The 27,226-nt window shown below is 36.6% G+C and overlaps 1 protein-coding gene across 1 annotated transcript in view; it reads right to left on the reverse strand.

Moving 5' to 3' along the window:
- Positions 1-14,788: 14,788 nt before the first annotated feature.
- Positions 14,789-27,226, reverse strand: part of LOC115210707 (solute carrier organic anion transporter family member 4A1-like) — a 170,801-nt gene continuing 158,363 nt past the window's right edge. The window contains exons 7-11 of the mRNA XM_029779400.2: positions 24,999-25,088; positions 24,252-24,450; positions 20,775-20,934; positions 17,099-17,336; positions 14,789-15,195 (exon numbers count right to left, since the gene is read on the reverse strand). Of these exons, the coding sequence (XP_029635260.1) occupies positions 14,807-15,195; positions 17,099-17,336; positions 20,775-20,934; positions 24,252-24,450; positions 24,999-25,088 (1,076 nt within the window). The 3' untranslated portion in view covers positions 14,789-14,806. The remainder of the gene's footprint in view (positions 15,196-17,098; positions 17,337-20,774; positions 20,935-24,251; positions 24,451-24,998; positions 25,089-27,226) is intronic.

Below are 27,226 nucleotides of genomic sequence, written 5' to 3' on the forward strand. Positions count from 1 at the left end.
GTGAAAACTATTTTAAAATAATTTATCATATAGGCGCAGGAGTGGCTGTGTGGTAAGTAGCTTGCTTGCCAACCACATGGTTCCGGGTTCAGTCCCACTGCGTGGCATCTTGGGCAAGTGTCTTCTGCTATAGCCTCGGGCCGACCAATGCCTTGTGAGTGGATTTGGTAGACGGAAACTGAAATAAGCCTGTCGTGTATATATATATATATATATATATATATATATATATGTAAGTATGTGTGTGTGTCTGTGTTTGTCCCCCTAGCATTGCTTGACAACCGATGCTGGTGCGTTTACGTCACCGTCACTTAGCGGTTCGGCAAAAGAGACCGATAGAATAACTACTGGGCTTACAAAGAATAAGTTCCGGGGTCGATTTGCTCGACTAAAGGTGGTGCTCCAGCATGGCCGCAGTCAAAATGACTGAAACAAATAAAAGAGTAAATATACTCTTTAACCTGTGTTAGATGTTGAACTGCGGCTATACTGAAGCTCTGCTTTGTACGCTAACCGAACAAAAGGACTGAATACTTATTTTAAGTCTGGTATTTATTCTATCGGAGTCTTTTTTGCCGAACCGAAGTTTCAGAGATGTAAGTAAACCAGCACGCAATCTTTTTTCCTTCATTGAACGTTATTAAAATTAGGGTAACCTTGGTTGTCTGTTGTACATATTTATAGGTCTCGTGATGTTTAGAAAATTGTCTACTGACAAATTTAGTAGGTTTGGAGGCAGTAGTTCTGAAACGTAACATAAGGACAATGACTAGAAATGTTTATATATAAAGCTGAAGTTGTCTGTGTGTGTGTGGCAGGTTTGGTAGCCTTCAACTAACACTGTCTCCTCTGAGACCCTGTGGCGCAAGTTCACCAAAATTGAAAGTATGATAGAAGAAGGCTTGCTCTTCATTCCGTAGAAGAAAAAAATATTTACATCAAAAAGGTGCTTTTATTCTATGAAAATCCCTACTTTTTACGATTTTTTGACTGCTGTGTCTCCATTTTTCAACCAGAAAACTGTTCACTTAAAGAGAATAACAAGCTACATAATGCAAAATTTTTACTTTTCAAAAATTCCAATTCTAAAAGGTAGAAAAAAAACCCCGAGCAACGCCGGGTTATACTGCTAGTTAAATAATAAAACAAAAAGCGGTCCTCCTTAAGAATCATCATCCTAGTTTCTTGCAAGGTGATATGATGATACTTCAGCTGTGATATCCTTTGGTGATGAGACTTCAGGTGGCAACACCTGGGTCGATGATAACGTTTTAGTTGGAGGCGAGGTAATCTTAAAAGACTGATACAATTCACTGACACTTCACCATCATCGCCGACAGCGTCCAACTCCACAAACATCGGCACAACTACTACAACCACTGCCACCATCATCATCAACACCAACCAGCATCACATTCAAAGTACTATCTACATGGTCGCTCGTCTTGCTCGAAATAACGTGTTAAATAATAATTATATATTCAAATGTTGACCTGATATAGAAGAAGACGAGATAATCACGCCCACAAAATCTTTGATCATAGATCTGCTTAACCAAAGCTGATATCAGGCTCAACAACAACAGCTTGGCCCAGTGGTTAGGGCAGCGGACTCGCGGTCGTAAGAACGCAGTTTCGATTCCCAGACCGGGCATTGTGAGTGTTTATTGAGCAAAAACTCCTAAGCTCCACGAGGCTCCGGCGAGGGGTGAACCCGGCTGTACTCTTTCACCACAACTTTCTCCCACTCTTTCTTCCTACTTCTTCCACAAAGCAGAGGAACCATGGTGTAACCCACTATGGTGTGGTAAACTTTCAGACCCTAGTCTAGACTGTGAATCCTCTGTACCTCAGGATGGTTCAGCCCTCCACCCGTTAAAAGCCTGCGTTTACGGAATGAGTATAACAACGTAGCTTTCGCGCCCGTGCAACCGCCAGTCTATCGCGTGTGGTGGGTGGATATTCAAGTTGCCACACGCATTCTTAGTAGCTTAGAGTAGGCTCGAATTAGAGATTATTCTTTGTGGCTAATGACTTGAGTCCTGATTGGAAGAAGAAGACAACAGCATCATTAATAATACTGTCAATTCTATAACATTTTGCAATATAATTAATATAATCGCTGTATATAATACCTATACAATTTTGCTTATGATAAACAATCTATATGATTATTGTAGCTTTCGTTAATTTTGGAACAGCGCAAATTCTTTAAAAGTTTTGCGCTAAAGATGCATAACAAAATTTATGTTGTCTCGTCTTAACTCTACAAATTATATTCACTTCACTCTAAACTGGTGGTGACGATAATGATGAAGTTGTTGATTCTGCAGGTTGGCCTAATGTGATGCCAACTCTTCCGTTGATCCCCGTGAAAGTTTTGCAGTTTTCACGTGCTGTATTTTCCGGCATACAAGTCATATACAGTATAAAGATTTAAACAGCGTCACTATATTTCCAAATCGTGCTACATTTCACATAAAATTTGGCTCTTCCAAAGTTGTCTTGATGTATAAGGTGATCTACATTATTTTGACTTAAAATTTTGGTCTGAAAAATTCGACATGTATGCCGGAAAATACTGTAGATAAGGGCAGTAATAAATTACGATTGGAGGCGCAATGGCCCAGTGGTTAGGGCAGCGGAATCGTGGTCGGAGGATCGCGGTTTCGATTCCCAGACCGGGCGTTGTGTGTGTTTATTGAGCGAAAACACCTAAAGTTCCACGAGGTTCCGGCAGGGATGGCGGTGACTCCTGTTGTACTCTTTCGCCCCAACTTTTTCTCACTCTTTCTTCCTGTTTCTTGAGTAACGCTGCGAAGGACTGGCGTCCAGTCCAGCTGGGGGTGGGGGGACACATGCGCCATAGAAACCGGGAAACCGGGCCCATGAGCCTGGCTAGGCTTGAAAATGGCGAAAAAAGAAGAATAACTTACGATAGAGCGTCTACAAGTCATTCAACGAGCTAGCAATAGTAGCCACGTCTCCCTAAGATAATACCGTTTTTAAAACACGTGAGACTAATGTAGTGCTAGATACTCAACATCTGAAAGAGACAGGATGGTCATAACTGAAACAGTCTAATCAACGCAGAGCTGGGAAAATAATAATAAAACAAACAACAAAAACAAATAATAACAAGACAGTTCGTAGTTGTTAAAATTTTATAAAAAAGGAAAATAAATTTCACAGTTCCCAGTTATGATTTATAAAATGAAAAATAAAAAAAAAAACTATGTAATTTTTTTTTACCAGTATCATTGATTTTTAAAAGTTTCATTGAGAAAGGTCAAAAAAAAAATCAAAAACATTTATATACAACATTTCATATATATATATATATTTTATATATATATATATATATATATATGTACTAACGCACACACACACGCACGCACACACATCACATTTCACAATATATATATATGTGTGTTTATTTTATTTTCCTAAGCCTGTCAAGACTTTGAATGTATGATGTGCTTTCAAGAGGGCGAAAACGATTACACATTCACATCCCACACACGCATCTATGCACTTATATATGCACATATAAATACATATAATAATGTCTGCGTATTATATATAATTTACGCATGTGGGCATATATGTACACACGCACATGTAAATTTATGTAAAATTCACATATGCATATATATATATATATTATACATATACATACATACACGTAAATTTATGCTGTATAAAAGTTACATGCATATACACATCTGTATGTAAAATGCATGTACATATAGTTGTATGCATAAATTTATAGTGTATATGTAGTTGCATGCATTGATTTATACCTGCACACGTTTGTGTATATGTGTGTAGAAGATTGTTTTGTGGTCCCACTTTGGTCGAGCTGTGGTTTGCAGATGCATCATAATCATCATAGAAAATATACAGTGAAACAGCAGTGACATGAAACTGTTTTTAAAAAATTCATTTATAAATAAAATATGTACACAGGTATATGCTCGACAGTATATGAATTAGTGGAAATAAATACGCACACAATTTTAGTATGTAGCATACACATACAACTTTGGTGAATGTGCGTGTGTGTATGCGTGTGTATATATATATATATATATATATATATAAAGGCCAGTTTTCCAAAATGGAAGTTGAAAATGACCTCTGCAGAATAAAATAAAGTTTTAATGTAAATGTGTTTAGAAAAATTGAATTTACCTTTAATTGTATTGTAAGTATGAAACTAATAATGCTACTTTAGCCTCTTCCCTAATCTTTATTGAATTCATTGTCAAGATTATCTAAATTAGCTCAACCCATTTTTATGTATTTTTACTGTATATTGGAAGGACAGCAGCAATGTAGAATGAAGATGCATGAAAGGGTATTCTAACTAGCGTTTAATAGTTTGTCGCCCTTTGCTATGGTCACACATGATGTCATTAGAGTAGGTGCATTACCATCTACTAGAAAGGTTTTGCTATACGTTGCATTCGACATTGATGATTTCTTGGTTTAGATAAACACCAGTGGAAACTGGGTTGATCTGTTAGGGAGCTTATGAAATGTATTAACGCATGAAAGTAACACTTTTAAACGAATGAATATATTGTTAGACGTGGACGATACTTTTACTGCGCTTCGGCGGAATGAGTATATCATATATATATATATATATATATATACATATATACATAAGGGGTAAAGGGTAAGGACCCCCTTCGGTCATGAATGACCATGGGATTGCACCTAGAAAGTTACCCTCCTAGACACAAGTCCGGGCAAGGTTGTTTATGGAAGACCAGCAGTCGCCCATGCATACCAGCCTCCCCTCTCCACCCCACTAGTGTTATTCAAGGGAAAGACAAAGGTCGATACAGCTTGGCACCAGTGACGTCGCAACCCATTTCTACAGCTGAGTGAACTGGAGCAACGTGAAATAAAGTGCTTTGCTCAAGAACACAAAACGCAGCCCGTTTGTATCTAAATTGTATCACACAAAAGAATACGTATCAAAACTTTGTGCACATCGACCACGATATGCTGAGCGTTCTATAAAAACGCGTAATATATATCACTGAAGTTTATCTCTACAGATTTTAGAAAGAATTCAGAACCAGCACAAAAAGTTACGACGTTTCGTAAACAAATATGTTGATGGGTGTATATGCATATTTCAAGAGTTATTGCTCTTTCATCAGCACCCACCACTTAATGTTTGGAGCTGATGAAAGAGCTTTAACTCTTGAAATATTCATATACATCTATTACATATTTTTTTCCATCTTTGATCGTACTGTTTACGTAAACGTATTCGCTTACAAAACGTCGATACTTGCAAGTTTTGGCTCTGAATTCGATGGAAATGGGGACGTCGCACTGCTAACACAAGATAAGACAATACTGTGTTGTGAACCTGTCATATACTTGGTAGAATATTTTGGTTGCATAATTAAATACTGTGTCATTGCCAGCAATTTATATGTATATATAGTCTTTTACGCTTTTACACGTTTCAGTCATTTGACTGCGGCCAGTCAAATGAAATCGACTCTAGAACTTATTCTTTGTAAGCCTCGTACTTGTTCTATCGTTTTATTTTGCTTAACCGCTAAGTTTCGGGAACATAAACACACCAACATCGGTTGTCAAGCGATGGTGGGGGACACAGACACAAAGACACACACACTCATATATATTTATGCGACGGTTTACTTTCAGTTTCCGTCAACCAGATCCACTCACAAGGCTTTGGTCAGCCCGAAGCTACAGTGGAAGACACTTGCCGAAGGTGCCACGCAATGAGACTGAACCTGGAACCATGTGGTTGAGGAGCAAGCTTCTTACCACACAGTCACGCCTATATAAGAGAGAGATCAAATACATTATTTGAAACGTGTCTAAGAAATTCTGTTCTGGCAGGTTATACTGGAAGTTTTAGAATTATTTTTCACTCTTTTCTATTGCACATGTAAAAAAAAGAGAGAGAAAATGGACCAATGTCAAGTTTGTTGTAATTGTTTTTTTTTAGCTTTTGATTGTCAAACGTAAACAAATATGGAGGATAACACAAGGAAAATTTTATACGTTAAAAGAAAAAAAACAGAGAAGATAAAAATGAGCGGCGACTACATGTAGTCATTTACGAACAGTTAAACCTTAAAAGATAATTACAAACCAAGAAATACCTGAAGAAATAAGACATAAAAGATCATCCCGATAAATCTGGAGCTGCAGTGTGGATTATATCTCCACACATTTTGTTATTTGTACGAGACTAAATTTCAAAGGAATCATCATCATCGTCGTCGTCGTCGTCATTACTGTTTGAAAATTTAGTCTTGATTAAAGGAACGGTTCAGCATGAAAACATTTCACTTAAAAGAACCAATGATTGGGTGTTATACTGGATTGTTAAACTGAAATTTTACGAGAGAGGGGGGAGGGAGACGGAAATTTACACAATTTCTAATATTAAAAAAGATTAAATGTCTAAGAGTAAACGTCTAAGATTACCAATTTTCGAATTATTAATCTCTTTTAATGTACGTACGTCAGTAGCCGTGTGGATCAGGTCATTACTTTCTATCCTTTATTCAGAAATAGAGTTTTCTAGAACAACCTAGAACTATATACACAGGAATAAAAACATCAAATGACGTCGGGAATCAGACTGATCGAAACGTTGAACGGATGATCATTTAAACAAAATATTCCGCTCTAAAAATGAGTTTAATAGTCCGAGATCTTCTACTCATTTGAGTAAATCTTGCTTAGCTTCATATTTCTCATAACCATTCCCGCCTTTTTTTTTTAATCATGAATAATATACGTAAGACTACACGTGTCCTTCATTTCCAATTGCAATTTGGATGATTTGGCTGCAAGTGATAGTTTGGGCATGCACTCGATGTACGGATTCCTAAAATAATCACATGTTGGTGATATGTAATTACAGCAGATTTTTGTTTCCATGGAAACCGACAACATGAGGTACATGCAATGATTTTTGTTTAGCAACAGATAGCAAATTTTCTGGTTTGAGAATGTTTATTTTCAAAAGATATCGATACATTTCACCTTGCATACTTCCGATGGGAATAAAAATGAAAATCGCACTAAAGAAATTACATGACAGTTGATGAAATCAGACTTACGGTAGCTGTAGTCACATGGAAATTTTGTTGACATAGTAACCGTCTCTAAACACAAACCAAGTGTAACGGCATTGTTTTTGAAATATGTCGGCATTGGTTATTTGGCAAAAATTAAAAATTCTTTGATTTTTGAATGGAATACCTTGATCTTTGGATATTGAAAAGTTTACAAATAACTAAAGCATTTTTAAAATCTTAATCCTTAAATCCTGAAATATGTTTCAGCCCGAAGGCTGCGGCCATAGGGCATCACCGTTGAATGAGCTACACTAGTATGTGAAACCACCTCTGATACGTGGCACTTGATCAACAAGGGAGTTCGACGCCGCTGCCCGCATCTGTGTTTCCTGCCGAGAGGTAGGTTCATCTGGAACCCCTGACAAGAAGAGATCCAGTTTAGTTTTAAAGAAACCCACATCCACACCATGCAGGTCTCTCAGTCATTTAGGAAGGATATTGAAGAGCTGTGGTCCCCTGAAACCCAAGCTGTTGCAGTTTCTGGTCCTGTATTTTGATGGTGATGTTGGGATCATTGGCACCATGCAGTGGCGCCCCGTTCTGCTGTTGGGGTAACTTTGAATACCAAAATTCGGGACAAGACCCTCCAGGATTTTCCAGATGTATATCATTGCATATCTTTCCCACCTTCGCTCCAGGGTTTTAATACTTTCAGTCTTTCCCAGTAGCTGATATGTTACATTGAGACGATCTTCTTAGCTTCGTTGGATTGTTTCGAGTTCTACTGTTAACTTTATATTGTGTGGTGACATTTTTTCCTCACTTATTGTAAATAAATTCCTGTGATAGCTTTGAATAATTTAATATCTTATAATTTGGCACCCAACAATTTCTGAAGTATTAAAATTCACGTCTTCCCTGCGATTTTTAATTTTTACCTCAAAGGAAGTGACGCCAACGATCTCACTTGGTAAGTACAACTACAGAAACAACCATCAAAAGAACATTTATGGTAGAAAATATTTGCCCAAAGTGCCTTGTACTTCGGGATCGAAACTGAAGCAACATGATTGTAAAACGACCTTTTTAACATGCCTATAGATTACAAGAGATGTGCGTGTCTCAAAGCTTCGTTGCCAATTGGAGGAGGAAGGTGAAAAAGACCGTCACATGGATTAGTGCCATTGATAGTTTATGTCGGCAATAGTAATGGCAGAGTTTTAAAGAATATCCACATTGTGGTGCCGTGAAATGAAATAAAGACTAACATTTCAGGCAGAGTACAATTCTTCACACAGCACAACATATACCATTTCTAGATTGTAGTTAGCAAAAACTTGCAGCGATGTTGTGTATTTTCACGAGAGTAATTAGAATTATTAATTTTTCTTAAGTTAGTATTTATTCTGTATACCAGAAGCTATTAAAATTTAGCCAACTTTCGGCTTTATATCATTTTGTTGCATTTAATACTTTAACAACAAATCTAACAAGAACCTGATTATTGGTCACCGAGGTATGTCGTAAATACATAGTATACATTGTAAATACTATAAGTTTACCGGAGACCAACACTGATGAGAATTTCTAACATAGCCACAAAGTCACTTAATTCAAGGAAGCGTGTCGAATAGTAATATATATTTCTGTTGATATAGCAACCTATATCTTGGACTTAATCAGGCGACCAAACAATGAATATTGTGATCTCACTTTTCTGAGTTCGAATTACAGTTTTAAAGTTTGCTTGTTATGTTTTAGAAACCGGAAAATAAGCTCCAGTAATATGCTAGTGATCCAAAGAAAATGCCCCACAGCGGTGGCCCCTAAACTATTTACTATCTATTTGGGTCGTCATACGCAATTTCCTCACAAAGAAAAATTCCTATAATGTCCTCGGACTTTAATGAAGATCAATGTCCTTACCCCACGGTCAATAGCAAAGTAGTGTTTTATGGAGGGAATTCTTAACAAAACTCCATCCCCGATAAAAAAATATATATAAAAAGTGTCTAAGGAAAACAAAATCAATAGAAAATTATGGAGGATAGTGTGCGGGTGGCAGCTTTGATACCCGTTTTAGTTAGAAACTTGAGTACAGTTATAGACTTGAAAACACTACTCTGTAAAAGTTTGCTCATTGTTATGGAGAAAATTGTGGTAATGGAACTTAAGATATTTATTTATCATGGTTTATTATCAAAGTTAACTGATGATAATCTCGGAAGTTCGAGAGAATGGCCGGCTCATTTGCAGTTACTTGCAATGAGCAAAATAATTATTCAAGATATCCAATGATCCAATCAGGTTAGCTTCTAATATTGGAGAAATTCTGTAATAGTTAGAAGCTTCAGCAGCTAAGCTGTGGCCTGTCTACCAGTAAGAATGGCGATTATTTTTGTGCATATTCTTTAGGAGTAAATATATCCTTGTACGCACAAGAATTTACCACACAACTAAACATTCTCCAATGCATTCAATCAGACATAAAGGCATAAACATCTGAAAATCAGTTTATCTTACTTGCAATTGTTTTTACGTATATATCTTCTAGAAGACATCAAAGTATGGGGGGAAAATGACCGCCATCAATATATTTTCTAGCCAGAACTTCTACGATTTTTAAAAACTGATTTAAGCCCTCACTAGTTTGCTGGAATTCTAATTTAGTTTTCATATAATTTAAACTCCTTTATAATTACTACTAGATATTGATATAAAAAGAATGGAGGGGTGGCAAACATTTTGAGCACCGGATTACACTTGGTCTAGACTTTCAAATTAGCTAAAGTCAACTTTGCTTTTTATCTCATGGCCTTGGATAAAAAATATATACCACAATAGTTTCAGATAATTATATTTCACTTTCACGAATCTGTGTTCGTTTACTGGGCTATATTTACAAACTAGACTTAGTATCTGGTAGTATGCATTTTATCATGTAATAAGGGCCGACAGAAAGCCATATAGTAATAGTAGCGGTAAAATGAAAGCTTCCATACTTAATGCGGTAAACTGCAGTAGAAATTAGTTATAATACAAATAAGTTATTAGCGTTATTGAAAAATACTCTCAAAGAGGCAAGGAAGAAAATAGTAAATTTCAACTCACCCAAAAATTAAATGGAGATGTTTAGGTGGGTAAGTCCATTTAATTTCTACTAGGTATGGCAGCAATTGCAGACAAATTTATAAAAGTACTAGTTTCTCATCCAATTAGCTGCGACCATACCATATTTTTATATATCTCGTACGGCATAGATCTGTGGACTCTTCGTTTTATACGACGATAAGGTGTGATTTCAGAGAGATCTAGCAGCTATTTTTAGCAGGTCAAGTGATCGCATAAGGAAACGCCCGTTCGATACTGTTAAATCTGTTTTTCTAAGAAATCCTCACTATTATCATCCTTTGATTAATTAGATTGGATAATTTTTACGCATTTTACAACTTCCAAACAACGTTATTAATTTCAACATAGGTTAATATTTAAAAAAAATTATTTTATAACTTTGAGATTTTTGAAAGAAGTATATTTTCCCACCACTAAAAAGTGGCTAAAATTAGGGTCAACTGTCAAAAATTATGCAAAATAAATCAAAATTAAATAAATTTAAGATTAATAATTTAGGTATATTTTAAGCTTAAAAACAGAAGACTAAAGACAACTTTTAGTTTTTAAACATTTATGAAAACTTTTTCAGTCTATCCCTGACTAATGATAAAAGGTTTCATCTTAGATATTTAGATTTTCTTCGTTTTTTTTTTTTAAAATCTTTTTTTTTCTTTTTTAATGAAAACAGCATAGCTGAGAAATCAATAAATACAATACTGGTACTTCTAATGAGAATTTCTTTCTACTTTGAGTACAAGGCCTGAAATTTGCTGGGCAGGAGCCTAATCGATTGCATCAACATCAATAGTTGATTGGTAAATTATTTTATCGACCCCGGAAGAATGAGAGGCAAAGGCGACCTCGGGGGAATTTGAACTCAGAACAAAGCCGAACGAAATGTCACTAAGTATTTTGCTTCGTTGGCACGTCGGACAAAATGCTTAGCAGCACGTCTTCCGGGTTTACGTTCTGAGTTCAAATTCTTCCGAGGACGACTTCGCCTCTCAGCCTTTCGGATTCGATAAAATAAATTACCAATTAAGTACTGGGGTCGATGTAATCGACTTACTCCCTCCTCCATATTGCTGGCCTAGTGTCAACATTTGAAACTAAGAATTTCTTACATCGACACAACCCCCAAAATTTGTGGAGAGTGGAACAGTACTTGACTGGTACATAAGTTTATCCTATCTCGAAGGATGACAGGCAAAGCTGAGCCTAGCTGAATTTGAACTCAGAAAATATAAAACTCTAACATATATCGCAAGGTACTTTGATGCACTAACGATTCTGCTAAACCATATAATAGTGATTTCTAACATAGGCACAAAGACACACATTTCGTGGGGAGGGAAACAGTAAATTATATGAAACCCCAATACTTGACAAATACTTTATTTCTGTAATCCTCACCAAGAAATATATGGACAGCAATTCGCACCACGGCAGGATTTTAACTCAGAACGTAAATGGACGATACTCAATACTGTGAAGCAATTTTTCAAAAGCTCACATGATTATGTCAAAATATCATCAAAAGTATCAAAGATTTTAAACTTTCACCACCTCTCTCCCTATAAATCATATACACAACGTGGTTATAGAGTTTTCTTACTGATAGAGATGGAGTCACCAGGTAAATAAGGTAAAAGATATTAGAGGGGAAATTAAGAGGCACACATACGGGGAAATACCACAGTTTTGTTAAAGGATCTTGGAAAGTAGTTGTGTATGTGTTAATCTAATTGTTTGTAAATACGTATGTGTAATTTTGAATGCATATCTACTAGCATATTTGATGAGTTTTAGGGTACACGTTCGTTTTGGAGTGCGGAAGTGGATGTACATTACATCATATATATATATATATATATATATATATATACACACATATCGTTATATATATATATAATTTATCATCAGCATTATCATAAGAGATCCACCGTTAGTCGAGGACAATAAGATAATGTACCACAGTCAATATCGCAATCTAGTGACTAATCGAGTCTACTATCATAACTAATTGTATTACCGAGACAGATGAAGCAAACTGCTTCTACCAGCTCCCGGCAACTACTAAGCTATATTATACTTTCCCTGTACTGGAAATTAGAAATTAGAAAAAAAACCACCTTTTATCAATTCAATAATGAAAAATTTAATTATACCATTTAGAAAAATTATATATTATAGAAAGATTAAATATAAGATAAAACATAATAAGTAATGTGCAAAATAATAAAAAAAAAACATATATTTGGTATATATATATATTATATACCAAATATATACGTTTTATTTATTATTTTGCATATAACTTAATCATTGTTATGTTTTCTCTTAAATTTAATCTTTCTATAATATGTAATTTTCTAAATGGCATAATTTAGTTTTTCATTATTGAATTGATAAAAAGTGTTGTTTTTTTTCTAATTTATATATGATTTTGATTTTGATTTTTCCAGTTTCAGCTAATGAGCTGTGGCCATGCTGGGGCACCGCCATTTATATATATACTATATTTCGTGAAATTTGATTTAGTATTTCTAAACTGAATTTTTCCCTGTAAGTTTGGAATAATATTCCCTTTATATATATATATATATATATATATATATATATATATATATATATATATAGGCATGCCCGTAGTGTATATAGATATTCATTAATGTTTTAAGTGTGCATGTATATTCCAAAGTGAAATATAACATATAGGTTACATTCTTTTGTGAATATGTATATGTTAGCTGAGTATAAACACACATATATTTACATAAAGTGAAAGTTTGATGAAAAATGTGTAAGTGAAAAAAGTGCAGACGAATACCCAAGCAGTTCATGTGTGTACACAGTAAAAAAAAGAAGAAAAAAAACACAAACAAACAAAAAAAAAACACTCAACACTGATCACAGCTAGTTCGTAAGTTCAATACCAACAGTTGGACTGTTTTAAATCACATTCGTGTGTGTGAGTGTTATCGTTTAATGCTGTAACATCAATCTTTTGTTTTTCTTGAAATACACACACACACGTATTTGTGTATGATTCTGTGCGTGTGTGTATTTTTTTATACATATGCAAATTTATATATATATATATATACACACACACACACATATATATATATGTATACATATATATACATATATATGTATATAATATATATATATATATATATACATATATATATATATATACATACATATATATAACATATACATACATGCTATCTATGCACATAACAGGTGCGTGTGTGTATATATGTCTATATATATATATACATACACACACATATGCATACATACACACACACACACACACACACACACACATACATACACACGTCACACATACATATATACATGTCTGCATATGAAAGTACACATGAACATATGTATATTATTGAATATAACTACCAGTGTGCGTATATACTTAATCGTGTGATTTGCATAACACAAACACACAAAAAAACCTTGTGAAACGTAAGTCTCCCAGGCGCTGGGAAAAGACAGTTAAATAATGCCTTATTTAAGTGATACCTTGTCTATATGATGTATATGTTTGTGCTCATATATTATCCACATACACACTCACACGCGCGCAACACACACAATTATGTGCATGCCTGTCATAGTTTGGAGATGTCTGTGTATTTAAACCTCTCTGTTCTCATTTAAAATATTCACAAATTGGAAAATTGTCCTATTATATTTATTTCAATGTGCTTTCTTTTTAAAAAATATATTAAAGAAAAAACACACGTAAAAAACAACCCAAACTCCTCATACAAAAAATATAAAATTTCAGCAACTCACCCCAACATCTACCTTTAAAAAAACAACAAAAGAAAACCCACAAAAAAAAAACCGGAAATTATTTACATCTACGGGGTTTTTTTGTGTTATCTTTTCCTCTGAGAGAGATAGATGATATCTGATCATTCTAGGCACCATTGAATCTGTTCACCTTTTAAATTGCATTAGTTATGTAAAATGTTAAATTTATATATATATATACACATATATATATATATATATATGCCCATTTAATTGTGTCCCTCGTTAGTTATAAAATATTTAAAAAAAATTTTTTTATGTTCTTTTTAACTAGTTTCAGCTCAGTTTTTTGTAAATGTTTTTGCTCATTTATTTGTTATGTTATTGCTTTTTAAAATTGCAAAAAATAATTTTAATTGGAAAATTATATATAATATATATATATATATCGTATATATATATATATATATATATATATTATATATATATATCGTATACATACATATCGTATATATATACATCGTATATATATATATATATATATATATATTATATATATATATATATATATATCGTATACATACATATCGTATATATATACATCGTATATAATATATATATATCACATATATCACATATATATATATATATCACATATATATATATATCGTATATATATACAATCGTATATATATATATATATCACATATATCACATATATATATATATATCACATATATATATATCACATATATATATCATATATATATCTCATTTAATTACTAGACGTGTCAATATTTTTAATAATTATTAGGTAAGATTTCAGGACGTAAAAGACTTAGTCGGACTAGGAACATCTTCCATCAGAGTCCTTTCGCACTGACTATTGTCGTCATCTAAGCATGTCTGCATACTGTTCGCGTGTTTAACTTTAGATGGGGGCCTCTGGCTGAATGTTGAAAGAGCTGATGATGTACTGTCACTGGCTAAATTTACAGGGTTCGATGCTGGTGCAGCTTTGTACATGAGCAGCGCTAGAAAGAAAAACAAACAAGAAAGTGCCTTGACGACCAGGGTGAGAGCCATTAGATAGAGACCCATCCGTTCGTTGTCGTAGACGTAACAGGAACCGTTCTCTTGGCAAGTCTGTTGCCAAAACTGGCAGGTCAGATCTATCATTTTACCAAACATGATCGGACCAGGTATGGATCCTGTAAGAGATTAATAAAAATGAAAAAAGTTATTTTATTTTGGTAGCACAGAAAAGCAGTTATTTCTGGAAATAAATATTCTTTACCATGCATTTTCTGAACAATAATTGTATTAGACTTCTAACCAGATAATAATCATTGATTCACTATCTTTTTATCGACCATTTTGTAGCTTGTAGGCATATGTTTCAGCGATACAAACACACACGTTATACATGCATACACACACATATACGTACATGTACACATATATAGAAACTACACACAAATGCAGCTATCCATCTAGCCATCTTCTCTGCCCACTATTCCTGAAAGAGTTGTGGGGAGCAGAGTCCTAAGAAGCAACCGGGGACTGGGTGCAATCCAGCAACCAACTGGATTTCCAAGCGTGACCAACCGAGACAATGGATATTATCCAGTTACCTTATTCTTAGTCTACCATTAGGTCTCCTGCTGGTTGGCTCGGCTAGAAGAATCCATTTTGAGATTCTTTCTTGCAACATTCTAATTTAATAAAATTCGTAACACTGAATCTGTGTCTTCTCAATGCAGAGAAGTAGCGGCTCGACCAGGATAGACTTCCTGATATCCAAACTACATATCCTGTCAAGTAACGTTACTTCAGAGATCTTTCGGAGGAACCTCATTTCGGACGTTTGTATTCATGGTGGGACTCTTTCGGTCATAACCCAACAGTCATAGGCGTAGGAGTGGCTGTGTGGTAAGTAGCTTGCTTACCAACCACATGGTTCCGGGTTCAGTCCCACTGCGTGTCACCTTGGGCAAGTGACCTCGGGCCGACCAAAGCCTTGTGAGTGGATTTGGTAGACGGAAACTGAAAGGAGCCCGTCGTATATATATATATATATATGTGTGTGTGTGTGTTGTGTGTGTGTGTGTGTGTGTGTGTGTGTGTGTGTGTGTGTGTGTGTGTGTGTTTGTCCTCTTAACATCGCTTGAGAACCAATGGTGGTGTGTTTACGGCCCCGTAAGTTAGCGGTTCGGCAAAAGAGAGCGATAGAATAAGTACTAGGCTTACAAAGAATAAGTCCTGGGGTCGATGTGCTCGACTAAAGGCGGTGCTCCAGCATGGCCGCAGTCAAATGACTGAAACAAGTAAAAGAGTCATGGCTATAGGTGAGGGTAGGCACAAAAACCAAATTGAAAACGGTGAGCTTGGCATTTTTATCAATTCCTCCTTCATTGAGGGTTGGATACTGGAGCTGGTGCAATACTGCGTCAACACCTGCAATTCTAGCATCCAGTCCTCCTACGTCCCATCACTGAATGGGCTCGCTGCTGAGTGCTGCAACGCAGGATGAGAATTAGTGTTGAAACAGATATTGGTCATCTCAAGAACGCCTTCCCAGTGCACGCTGCATGTGAATGAAATACTACTGAAATAAGTGGAGATATTTACGTGTCTCGTTGCCGTATCCATATATATATGGTAGAAAATATTTAGGTAGCACACACACACACACACACACACACGAGAAGTGAGGTTATAATAAAGATAATAGCTAGCTGTGCAAAAGCATCGAAGCCGAAGATCGATGGCTGTCTATTGCACTCATGTTGGGAAAAAATTTCTCCAAAGGGAAAACAGGAGAAAATTTATTCAACCGTGTTACCATGAGGAATTTGCGTAAAAAGTAATAAAAACAAATACTGAAACAATACTAATATCCTTCTGATAGTCGCTATATTGATCCAAGTTATATAAAAAGTAGGTTAGAAAACAGAAGGATTTTGATAAAATATTACACTAGAGATCAAAGTATTTTCTTGAATGATATTTAGTTTCTTACAAAAAGATACCAAAAAAGAAAAATAATGACAAAATCAAGACATGAATTTTCGTAACAATGGAAATGTCTGGTAATTAGTAACTGAAACTCACCAAAACACCGGGCCAAGATCCATTGTATTCCTAGACCAAAGGATCGTTGCTTCTGTGGAACACATCGTAGTGTTGCTGTTAGTGCTGGCATACTAATGGTAAATGTTATTAACATGATCATGGCGAAGAATGGCATGAACAATGACAAATGATTGCACTGGTTTGGACATTTGCCGGAAACGGCAGCATAATCAAACTTCGAGTTGTTTGACTGAATACAACTGCAGTTGGCGTATTTCTGTAAGAGAAATGTGTTGGGAAAATTATTCAATTTAGGTAAGGAGAAACAATGAGAGGAGAGCAATGGCGCATTAACTTAAATAATGAAAGATTTGTAGGGACTGTAAATTGGTAACTAATCAAAGACTCTCACTCACTCACTCACGTACCCATCTCCCGTTATGTTTATTGTATCCATCCACCCATTAATCACTACATCCATTTATTGCTCCCTTCAATGCTGGCTCTCTAGAATCCTATCTGTGATGCGTAGTTTTCCCAACAACCATTGACTTATTAATATTGTAAAAAAAAAAAAAAAAAAAAAAAAAAAAGTCAGCCGCACCTATTACCGTCACGGAGGGGCCTGCAAGAGCAATAGGCAAGACACCTTTCTCAAGAAAAATAAAACGAAACAGAGCAAAAATACCCAAAACATGGTAGCTTATCACATGAGTGCTGAAATGATAAAGAGTTATTTTCATGCAGTCTGAGCATGAGGATAATCTTTGTACTGTAATGGCTTGGATGAGTTGGAGGGTGGATAGATAGAGGCATACCTCACCCTACGTCGTTAATTGGTTCCAGGAGACACGACTTAAGTCGAATTAACTTGTCTCTAGGCTAGGCCGAACTTACATGTCTCTAGGCTAGAAAGAGTAACCATTCCCAGTTCTGTACTTTATTTATGAATGCATTTTCAATAATACATGATTAATAAAAAAAACCATGTGTGCTAAAATCTTGTCCTTGTTATATACAATCGTCGATACAGTTGTCCGACTTATCCCCCAAAATCGAGCAATTGCTACCACTTTTTTACCTTTTCCATGGCGTTTTATCACAGCCAGTTTATCTTCTAGCGTTATAACATGACGCTTAGCACTTTCACTATGGATTTTCTTAGGAGCCAAAGGGACAAAAAATAAAGTCACAAATGAATGAGAATGAGAAAGTAGTCGATAAACAAACATAAACAAATCTGAAATCAAAACAATCGCGGGAATCACGTGTGTCAACAACGACTAACGGTAGCTATTGGAACTACAGTGCAATATGAGCTCTGGAAGACTGAAAAAACAAGTCAACACAGCTGAATTCATGATTTCGTTCACTAAGCTACACTACCTTATGGTGTGTATCTTAACATTTACTGTACAAGTTTTAATATGATTTTATATGCTTTTATTCTTTTACGATTCCAATATTTGTGGCGAACAGACGTAAAGTCGAGTAAAATGACTTAACTCGATTTTTATTTTTCCATATACTATTTTTGAAAACCGACGTATAATCCAGAACTTAAATCGAAACAACTTAAGTCAAGGTATGCTTGTGTGTGTGTGTGTGTGTGTATATATATATATAACGGGAAGCTTTATGAAAATAGACAAAAGACGAAGGCAGGTGGAAAACAAACGAACAATTGTATTAGTATGGCGCTCAGGAAATATAAATAAAACAAGTCTTTAACGTTTCGAGCCTACGCTCTTCAACAGAAAGATACACAGAGAGAAAAAAAACACAGAAAGAAGGAGAGAAAAAAAATGCGTGCAGTAGCTAACGAATCAACATGGCGATCTGATTTCGGCCAGAGGTCAAAGATCAAACATGAGACGCGAGAGCGAAATAAGGGGAGATAATAGGGTTGATAATAGGGTTGAAGGACCAGCTAATAGTGCGTAGGAGGGGTCTGGACGTGTGTATGTATAGGGTTGGTGTATGTATTAGTATGTATAAGGGTGTGTGTGTGTGTGTGTGTGTGTGTGTGTGTGTGTGTGTGTATGAGAGAGTATAAGTGCGTATGAGGGGTCTGGACGTGTGTATGTATAGGGTTGGTGTATGTATTAGTATGTATTAGTACGTATTAGTATGTATTAGTTGGTGTATGTATTAGTATGGCACATCATATATGATGTGATGTGTAAAGTCGTGTGGTGTAGTGAGGAGAAGAGGGGGAGGGGGAGAATAGGGGGAGAGGGGGAGAATAGGGGGAGAGGGGGAAGGAGAGGGGGGAAGAGGAGAGGAGGGGAGAAGGAGGGGAGGAGGGGGGAGGAAGGAGGAAAGAGGGAGAGGGGGAGTGAGGGAGAAGAGGGAAGGGGAAGAGGGGAGGAGGGAGGGAGAAAGAGGGAAGAAGGGAAGGGGAGTAGGGGTCGGGGGGAAAGGATAGGTGAGGAGGGGGGAGAGGGGGGTTAGATGAGAAGGGGGGAGAGTTGAGACCAAATGGCGTATAAGAGCGAAGAGAGAAGATTAATTCCTGTTCACGGCGCAAACGGGAATCCGGATGGCCTCTGTGTAAGGACAAACCGAACACAGATAGGTGTTGCAAGGAGTGACCGGTGGAGCGGAAATGGCGTGAGACCGGTGTGTCGTTCGCAAGGTGGATGTCACGAAGGTGTTCCGCGAACCGGTCAGCCAAGCGGCGTCCCGTTTGTCCGATGTACAAGGAATTGCAGAGAGAGCAAGAGATGCAATAGATAATATTGCTGGAGGTGCAGGTGAAGGAGTGGATGATGGGATAGGGTCGATGGTGGGTGCTAGTGAGGCGGGTGGTGTTGGAGAGGTAAGGGCAAGTGCGGCAACGTGGGCGGGAGCAGGGGAACGAGCCGGGTTGGGAGGTAGGGTCAGGGAAGGAGCTATGGACCAAAAGGTCTCGAAGGTTGTGGGCTCGTTTGAAAGAGGGGAGGGGTCGGTTAGGGAAGAGGTGTGAAGTGGACGGGTCGGACTGGAGATGACGGAAAGCTCGAAGAATGGTGCGTTGGAGACGTAGGGTCGTGGGGTGGTAAGTGAGGGGAAAAGGGAGGCGGGAGACTACAGGGCGGTTCGGGGAGAGAGAGCAGATACACGGTCCACGGACCGTGCTCTGGCAAGGGCGGTGTGGATAGTGGTGAGGGGGTATCCACGTAGGGTGAAGTGGTGAGCCATACGTTGAGACTGAGTCTCAAAGTCATGGTCGTCACTACAGAGCCTACGTAGACGGAGGAATTGGGAATAGGGGATGGAAAGCTTGGTGTGTTCTGGGTGGGAGGAAGAGAAGTTGAGGTATGAGTGTGAGTGTGTGTTTGTAGTGAATGGAGGTGGTAAGAGTGGAGTGAAGAATGCTAACCGAAATGTCGAGGAAGGAGACAGAGGTGTTGGAGATAGTGGAAGTGAAGTGGAGGGCTGGATGGAAAGATTGGACGAAAGAGAGGAAGGAATCTAGATGTTCGCGGGAGAGTGAGGTGGCACCGATAATGTCGTCGATGTAACGACAGAGAGAGAGAGAGAGTGAGAGAGAGAGATTATAGGTGCATGTGTGTGATGTTTTTCTGTTCACTAAAATTTTACTTTTTTTATTGCCATAATAAACCTAGAATTTGCATAGTAACCCAGCATTTACAGAGTTATGTGAAAATGAGGCTAAAAAGACAGAGAAAATAAATAAAATGTGGAAAGAAATAGAAGTTATGCTACAAACCTTTGTGTAGCCATCAATGATAGTTTTACAACCGGCATAACAAGGTGAAAAATATATAGAACCATCATTACTGCATATGGGATCATAATCTTCATTTGAACAATGACAGTCTGAATTGCAGTCTGCCTTTAAGTTGCCAATAACAAACGGTGAAGAGCTTCTACAAAAGAAGGGGAAAACATTAGCAAATAAATATTAACTCTAACATATGCTCAAGACTATACAGGAAGCGGTGGAGTAAAATAATTTCTCATAAATATACAATAAATATACAATACTATACATGATGTGAAGGGTGGTAAACTCGTCTAAATTGGCTCCAGTACTTTTATGGTACTTATTTCATCGACTACAGAAGGATGAACGAGAAAGTGATTTGAATTCAGAACTTTATGGTACACACATAGACTTTGCAAAGTGTTTCATGCAACGCCCTACAGATTGTGCTAATCCACTGCCATTGACTATTATATTAACAAATAGAAAGTTTCAGGGAAAATGTTCGACTATTGATATTTTATGAATACTTGAGAATGTATAGACATAAAACCAATAAAACGGACATGAAACCAATAATTATACGTAAGCGACAAAACTCCGGTGACGACTGAAGATTCTTGTCAAACATCGTTAGAAATGATATAATAATGATTTCTCGCACGTAAAGCTTTTGTACGCAAACTTACATAACTTAAACACTAACTTAAAGAATATAACCAATACACATAGTATTGGCGCCAAGAGTATTTCAACTAATAAAAAAAAGAAGATAAAAGTGATACAGCGAATTCTGTTTCTAATTTGGTTTTTATTAAAGAGAGAGAGGAGGTGGGGATTCTTCATATATTCAAACAGATATTGCAGTATTTTGGAATTGGTTTTCGAAAGTCAAAGATGGACTGGAAAAATAAACCAGATATCAAATGTTATAGAGATCAGGGCGTTAGCAATGGGCTGAACGGATTTCATATTTGTAATAGTTGATAAATAAATATTTTTAAAAAAAACCTGGGAGGTCATAACAGTGTGTAATTATTTCCATTAACAAAAGTGACTTGAAAAATGTTGCAAATATTGCATTTTCACACATTCTGTTTTAATGCATACGTTATATTTCAAAAGCGAGTCCCTTGGTCAGCATTCAATGTGAAAACCAATGAGTAAAAACATTCAAGCTATGAGCATCCTGTGACCCTCTAAGCTTAGCATATTATATGTTCTGCTTTTTAAAAAACAATATGTTGTCGTAGTAAATTTGATTTACAGCTGCTTCCAGTCGTCGCTATAGTTTAGTCACTGAACCAGTCAATAACGATCCGATAAGGACTCCTGGAAACAGCTGTGTCTCAAATTTCCTACAATAAAGTATTAGGTTGTCCGGAAAGTTCGTGCCGATTTTTAAAGGAAAGAAAAAGGTCCATAAATTCTTGCCATTACATTTTTAATGAACCAAATATGAACCATTTTGTTGCACAATGCGTCTCCATCTTTCCTTTAACTTGAAAATACCCTCTTCCCAGAATTGAGGTGGTTTATAGCAAAGAATTCATCAAGGTATCTTTTTACGTCATCCAAGGAATTGAAATTTTTACCATTAAAGCTATTCTGCAGAGCCCTGAATAAGTGGAAATCCGAAGGAGCAATATCTGGTGAATATGGAGGGTGGGGTAACACATCCCAGCCGAGCTGCAGCAATTTTTGTCTGGTTCCCAAAGCATCTAGTGCCGAAAATGAACTTTCGTATCTTCCATTTTTAAAGGGTTACAGAATTGACACAGGTTATAGGAACATAAACCTTCTTCCAGGAAAAGATAGCTTAAACTGTGCTCGAAATGGAGGTGTAGTCAAATCCTATTTTATGGACTCAACCATGTTCTAAAATAAGTTGAAAGGTAAGCTACTATAAATCGGCACGAACTTTCCGGACAACCCAATAATATATAATGACATTATATATACTTTGTCTTTATATATATATATATATATATTATATATATATATTATATATATATATATATAGAGAGAGAGAGAGAGAGAGAGAGAGATATGTTCTATGGGTATTTGATATTCTAGAAGTCAAACGCAAAAGTCAATCGTTTCCCTTCGTGCCATAGATTGGTGGTTTTTTAGCAACACCACCACCTATATCGAGAATCATTGTTGGAGATCATTGAATACATACAAAATACTATGACCATCACAGATTATTCTGTCATTTCAAAGAGAACGTTTTTAGTCAATAAGTTTCAATATTTGTTGTCATTAAAACAATATTTAGTGTGGCAAATATGACAGAGTGCTGAATTTTCTCTATCTATCTATCTATCTATCTATCTATCTCACACACACACACACACACACACACACACACACACACACACACACACACACACACAAATATAACATTCCACTGACTCCGGAAGACAGTTCAGTCCTCGTATTTCCCACACTTTAATAACAAATACCGCTGTGTGTGTTTTGTACTTAAGTCGCGCTCCCTTTGAAGTACCAGAATAATTAGTGAGGGCTATATAATTGTGTATGTATTCAAAGTTCTGCCGTTATGCTTCTCATTGGTTGGGATTTTGTCACTAAGAAACCACCAATCAGATCTGAACGGGCCAGTTTATGCCACGAAATTAAAGCGATCGATTTTCGTTAGCGATTCCTGATGCATCATATCAAATATCTGCCAAACCATACTGCACATTTTCTTAGTCAGCGTTTTGATTGTATCGTGCGATATAACAATCTGACAATGTCGCATACACGTTCCTGCCATTTTTTTAATATATATTTTTTCAATAAAACAAGAAACCTAAATGGTAGCAGGGAGAGGAGAATGCAGAATCATTCAATGTGTGATAGGTTTGTTCCCTGGAGAAACATCAAAGTGATGTGGTTCTCTAATTGAGAAAGGGCAGATGTCGTGGATAGCTATAGAAAAAAAAAAGAAATTAAACTGCTGTTGCTTAGCAACATATTAAACCGGACGAGCAAACTTGTGATCAAACATATATCAATAGATCTGTTTTATCTTATTTATTGCCAATATTATCATTCAATGTGATCTTACTTTTATGGGACAGTAAAATGTGTGCAGGTGATTTGGTTGCTATTTCATACCGATCAAACGATCATATAGAGGGACTTTCATTGACTTGTAAGTATATGCATATTTATAACCATCTTTGTCTATATAACTGCATGCATGACATGATAAAATTTGAATAATAAATTAACCCTTTCGTTACTAACCCGGCCAAAACCGGCTCTGGCTCTGTAGTACAAATGTCTTGTTTTCATAAGTTTTGCATCAAAATATACAACCAAACCTTAGTTGCAATTTATATTCCTAACACTAGCTTAATGATAGCTAAGTTATTTTACTAAATTCTTTGTTATATTTAAAATAATTGAAAGAAACACAGAGTATCTCAAAATAAATACGGTATAATGAATGATAAACAAACTTACCTGTTGACAGAGTAGGGTACATTTATACCAACAAAACTATTATTCTGGCACCGTAGTAGAAATATTAACATTAATACAAGTAAAACTGTAGAAAGACCCAAACACATCCGTATAATTCCTCGTACTTTAAGTTTTAACATTCGGACTAAGACACCGCCAAGAAATGTCCCACCACCTCCTGCTGGAACTAGAGCGTAACCTACAAAAGGTAGAAAGAGAGGAGAGATATAGTTATAAAATCTGATTACACACACACATTATATATGCAGGAAATCCTGCCTTTATCCCACAGCTATTAATTTCTCCCTTTAGATGGTACCTGAAGTAATCACCTGAAGAGCCATGTAAGGACGAAACAAATACATACGATGTAAAAATGGAATATCCACTTATGGATATTATACACATACACACATTATGTGTGTGTGTGTGTATGTATCTAAGAAGAGAGACATTGAAATAAATGTGCGCGCACATATTCCATTAATGGTATCAAATTTTTTTTTAAAGAGGTGACGAGAGAGCAGGGGAGGGGTAAAGAAAGAGAAAGAAGAGGCCGACAGAAAACAAGAGAGAAATAGAAAATAAGAGACAGAAAATACTTGAGAGAGAGAGAGAGAGAGAGAGAGAGATAGAGTGGAGGGAGGGAGAGAGAGAGAGAGAGAGAGAAGAGAGAGATAGAGTGGAGGGAGAGAGAGAGAGAAGAGAGAGATAGAGTGGAGAGAGAGGAGAGGCAATGTGACTTACCGACATATACAGCAGATACTGATGCTGACAGACTGAACTGGGACTCTATAAATTTAGGAGCGAATGTAGCAAACCCACTGAGTATAATACCTAGGAAGAAGTAGAATCGAAAAAAAAGAGAGAGAGAGAAAGAAAGAGAAATTAATAATAATTATAGAGCAGAATGTTTATATTTTCAACAAGTAAAATGCACAAAGACCGTAAAAATATCAACAAAGCAAACCGTAGTATCCACATCAACGATTAATGAGTATAAACGGTGGATAGTTCCTATCTGTCCAATGAAGGGGACTGCTCAACGTGAAAATTAGTTGGCGACTCTAGCGGGTCGAGAGACCATTAAAAGACTCTCTCATTATTGAGTTTCTGTTACAAGTATTTGGACAAGCTCTCCGGTTTGAGAATAACTTTTCTTCCCATCAATTTCGGAGTTTCTGAGTAAAATAAAGGATCGTGGGTGGCTCCCTTATGTCTTTGACTAAGCAGCAAAAAATAAATAGATAAAACAATTAAATATACTTAAACTATTCTTATTTCCCACAAGGGGCTAAACATAGAGGGGATAAACAAGGGCAGACAAACGGATTGATTTGATTATATCGACTCCAGTGCGCAACTGGTACTTATTTAATCGACCCCGAAAGGATGAAAGCAAAGTCGACCTTAGCGGAATTTGAAGTCAGAACGTAGCGGCAGACGAAATACTATTTCTTTAGTACCCACAAGGGGCTAAAAATAGAGAGGACAAACAAGGACAGACAAACGGATTAAGTCGATTACATCGACCCCAGTGCGTAACTGGTTCTTAATTTATCGACCCCTAAAGGATGAAAGGCAAAATCGACCTCGACGGAATTTGACCTCAGAACGTAGCGGCAGACGAAATACCTATTTCTTTATTACCCACAAGGGGCTAAACATAGAGGGGACAAACAAGGACAGACATAGGTATTAAGTCGATTACATCGACCCCAGTGCGTAACTGGTACTTAATTTATCGACCCCGAAAGGATGAAAGGCAAAGTCGACCTCGGCGGAATTTGAACTCAAAACGTAGCGGCAGACGAAATACCTATTTCTTTACTACCCACAAGGGGCTAAACATAGAGGGGACAAACAAGGACAGACATAGGTATTAAGTCGATTACATCGACCCCAGTGCGTAACTGGTACTTAATTTATCGACCCCGAAAGGATGAAAGGCAAAGTCGACCTCGACGGAATTTGACCTCAGAACGTAACGGCAGACGAAATATCTCTAAGCATTTCGCCCGGCGTGCTAACGTTTCTGCCAGCCCACCTACTTTATATACTTAAACTATTTGATTGATTAACTGTTGTCGACAGAGGCTACCACCATTTTCGTCGGCTTCTCTATTTGCTTTGCTTCTTTTCTGTTACGCATTCCTCACAGGTAAACATTTATGTACTGCTTCACCCTCATGCGCTGCTTTACTTTATCCCTTCCTCCACCTTCTCATCCGTCTATCACACAGATACTCAATAGTAATTTCTGCCTTGGAAAGAGAAACTGTTGATCGAACTAGCTTGTACTTTAGTAACCATGGCATGAATACCATGCAAGGTGTGAGTATGTGTATGTAAAGTGATGTGGCTGTATGCTTCGTTGTACAAGTGTATGACTGTGTGCATGTGGCTAGTTCATTACGTCTACGAGTAAGTGTGTGCAGGTGCGTATGTATGCTGACCTGTGTACGTGTATACATGCATGCGCTTCCTTTTGTTATCTCCAGTGAATAGATAAATTAGAGCTTGTAATTGTATAAAGGTGTAGATGAAATTATTTCGGACAATACTTTTAAAGGAAATTGGATTAAAAGGCTCCTTCGAGCTTCATCCTCTCAGTTGACGCTCTCCACACAAGGTATGCAGGAGCTGGCTACTCTGCTACAAGCATTCACACTGGATATCCGTTCTGAAGATAACTCAATATCTTGATGTACCGTTTCCTATTGCAACGATCCACATATCACTATTTCTTTCTCCCTGTCACTCCAACTGTCTTGGAGACAGAGCACAAAATTCTCAGATACAGACTGTATTTCTCTGACTTAGATCCCCCCCCACTAAAAAAAACTGAATTTAATTAGATATTAAACAATGGAATATTATATAGTCCAAAAAGCGACTAGAGACAAGCTAGACCCCCATGACCTAAATTGTCAATATTTATTTATTTAGTTAACTATATTTTCATTGTGTAAAAT

The sequence above is a fragment of the Octopus sinensis genome, linkage group LG4 (assembly GCF_006345805.1).
Source record: "Octopus sinensis linkage group LG4, ASM634580v1, whole genome shotgun sequence".
Taxonomy (NCBI): domain Eukaryota; kingdom Metazoa; phylum Mollusca; class Cephalopoda; order Octopoda; family Octopodidae; genus Octopus; species Octopus sinensis.